The following is a 2,774-nucleotide window of genomic DNA, read 5'->3' on the forward strand; positions in this document are numbered from 1 at the left end:
GTTAATTTATAATATATATGTTGAAATTATCTCTAGTACGAGGTTTTGTGTTTCACTTGATATATAATTTTGTGAGAAAAATCCAGTCAATAAATCATAACCTAAATTCATATCCGATGGCTAAGTGGTAGATTGAAAATGAGAGAGAGAAGAGGGTAACAATAGGAACATTAATGAAGCATATATGTGATGCTATGCGATTGGATATATCCCAAAAGCAATACAAGTCTTTTAGTAATTCGTAACAGATGTACAATGAACCAAGCAGAAGAAGTCAAATAGAAAGAGAAAGGCACGTGTTGTCCACGTTCCTGTGAGGTTGTCAGCTGATTATGATACGAGGTTCATGTCTTAAAAAGCCTACAAACAGAGTCAAGTCATCAGCCAATCACACATTTCATTTCAGACCCCCAGTCTAATAACGACAAAAATCCTTCAAAGTTAAAAGCCTTAGCCTTCTCTTTGTAAACATTTCAAACACCCTTCTTTCCCTCTGCCTTTCCCTCCTCCCTAGTATCCTTATCCATTTATTTTAGCTTTAATTAACTTAATACATTCCTCCTTTTTTTCTCTCCCATTAACTTGATTTCTTGTTTGGATTAGAAGGAACTAAATGGAAAGAAACACCAGTTCCAAGTCTGACCTTCCTCCTGGTTTCAGATTCCACCCTACAGATGAAGAATTAATCATGTTTTACCTCAAAAACCAGGCCAAATCAAAGCCATGCCCTGTTTCAATAATCCCAGAAGTTGATATTTACAAATTTGATCCATGGCAACTGCCTGGTTAGTTTTTCTCTTTATTAATATTATCACCCAAATTAATATAATTTATGTTCCACGCACGTTGATGCTAAGCTGAATTTATACGGTTGGTTTTTGTGTAGACAAAGCAGAGTTCGGTGAAAATGAATGGTATTTTTTCAGCCCTCGAGATCGAAAGTACCCGAATGGGGTTCGTCCGAATAGGGCCACTGTTTCAGGGTACTGGAAGGCTACTGGTACGGATAAAGCTATACACAGTGGTTCTAAATACGTTGGGGTGAAGAAAGCTCTTGTTTTCTACAATGGCAGACCACCAAAGGGTGTCAAAACTAATTGGATTATGCATGAATATAGATTAAGCGATTCGCATAAACAAATCAAGAAACATAATGGATCCATGAGAGTAAGATTTGTTGTTTTTGGTATTTTGGTTTATGATCATCAACTGTTTGATCATATTGTTGTGCGAATTGTCCAACTAATGACTTCTGTGTGTGTTTTTTCCCTTTTCAGTTGGATGATTGGGTACTGTGTAGGATTTACAAGAAGAAGAATTCAGCTGAGAAAATTTTGGATCACAAAGTTGAAGAATCAAATACCCAAATTGATAGGGTAGGGTATTCAAATGATGATAGTGAAAGTCAAGAATTATTGAAATTCCCAAAAACAGGCTCATATTCTCGTTTGTTGGAGTTGGATTACATGGGTCCAGTTTCCCATCTTTTAAATGAAAATACATACATTTCGAGCTTTGATTTCCCTAACACCATAGCTAATATAGGAATTGAAGATGTTGAGAAGCTACAGCTTGGGGACATACCTTACAATTACAGTACTGAGTCAGGGAATTTTCAAGTGAATCAGAATGGGATCTTAATGAATCCCATGGTTTATCAATTTCAGTAATATTGGTTCATTACATTAGTTTTTCACCTTCGCCAAATATTGGATTGTCTATAAATGTAAAAAAATGGATCACCTTTATCCGTTCAAAAAAATTGTGAAAAAACTACTGTTTCATGATACATTATACATTTAGATGGTTTTAACTTCTTTTATTTGCATCCATCTCTTTCAAGAACTATAAATATGAAGGCTTTAATTTCGCAAAAGATAAGAAAAAAAAAAAAAAAAAAAGAGAAGACAACCTAAAGACTTTTGTCTTAAATTCAACCTAAAGACTTCAAGAAATATTCCTAGCATATGCTAATGAAAATACAATAATCCATTTGTTATTTGCTTCTTATTTATCCTAAATAAGCTCTCCTACCCCCCCCCCCAAAAAAAAATGGTTAGGGTGGCATATAGATGCTTGAGGAAAAAATTAATTAAAAAAATTAAAACACGAGTTTAATTTAGTTAATTCATACAAATTTTTTAAACCCGTAAATCACAACATTTATAATCCATTTAGTTCTACCTAAACTGATTCAACATAAAAACTTTATTACCAAAAATAAATTTCAACATAGATCATGGATATTTATATCAGAGGCGGGAAGTGTGAAGACGACAAACATAAAAGAACAAATGGAACCAAGATTGGTACAACGATAATGGATAGCTACGCCATCACTTATCCAAAAGAGAAACTAAAGATTTGGGGGGAATCGAGATGGTCAAAAGGACCTTTGTGGGAAAGCAGCGAGAGTAGTGGATGATTGCGTCTAGAATTGCTGCAATGCGTGGGGCTAGTTTTGTCGTTCTTCATATTTCTTTCTTCAGATTCTGCCGTCATCCAACATTAGCACCTGGATACCAATTGATTCTATTTGAACAAGCTTTAAAGTAGCTGCTGCCTTCTTTGAACCAGTCATACTTGTAGGACTATCGTTTTGTGTTTTTGCCTCTTTTTTCCCCCATTTTAGAAAGTTGGGTTAGGTGGAACTCTTTCTTAGAGCCGAAGAAGCATGCATGTATGTGTATCCATCGATAAGTTGAAGTGCTCTAATTGTAGAGGTCTATTTAGAGATGTTTATGGACCGATCGAATTTATATAAAATATTTATT

The 2,774-nt window shown here is 34.8% G+C and overlaps 1 protein-coding gene across 1 annotated transcript; it reads left to right on the top strand.

Moving 5' to 3' along the window:
• Positions 1-370: 370 nt before the first annotated feature.
• Positions 371-2,774, top strand: LOC108478456 (NAC transcription factor 29). The gene is made up of 3 exons (XM_017780916.2): positions 371-785; positions 887-1,167; positions 1,278-2,774. Exons 1-3 carry the CDS (start codon positions 614-616, stop codon positions 1,668-1,670), a joined length of 846 nt encoding a protein of 281 aa, XP_017636405.1. The 5' UTR covers positions 371-613; the 3' UTR covers positions 1,671-2,774.

This window comes from Gossypium arboreum, chromosome 12, assembly GCF_025698485.1.
Source record: "Gossypium arboreum isolate Shixiya-1 chromosome 12, ASM2569848v2, whole genome shotgun sequence".
Taxonomy (NCBI): Eukaryota; Viridiplantae; Streptophyta; class Magnoliopsida; order Malvales; family Malvaceae; genus Gossypium; species Gossypium arboreum.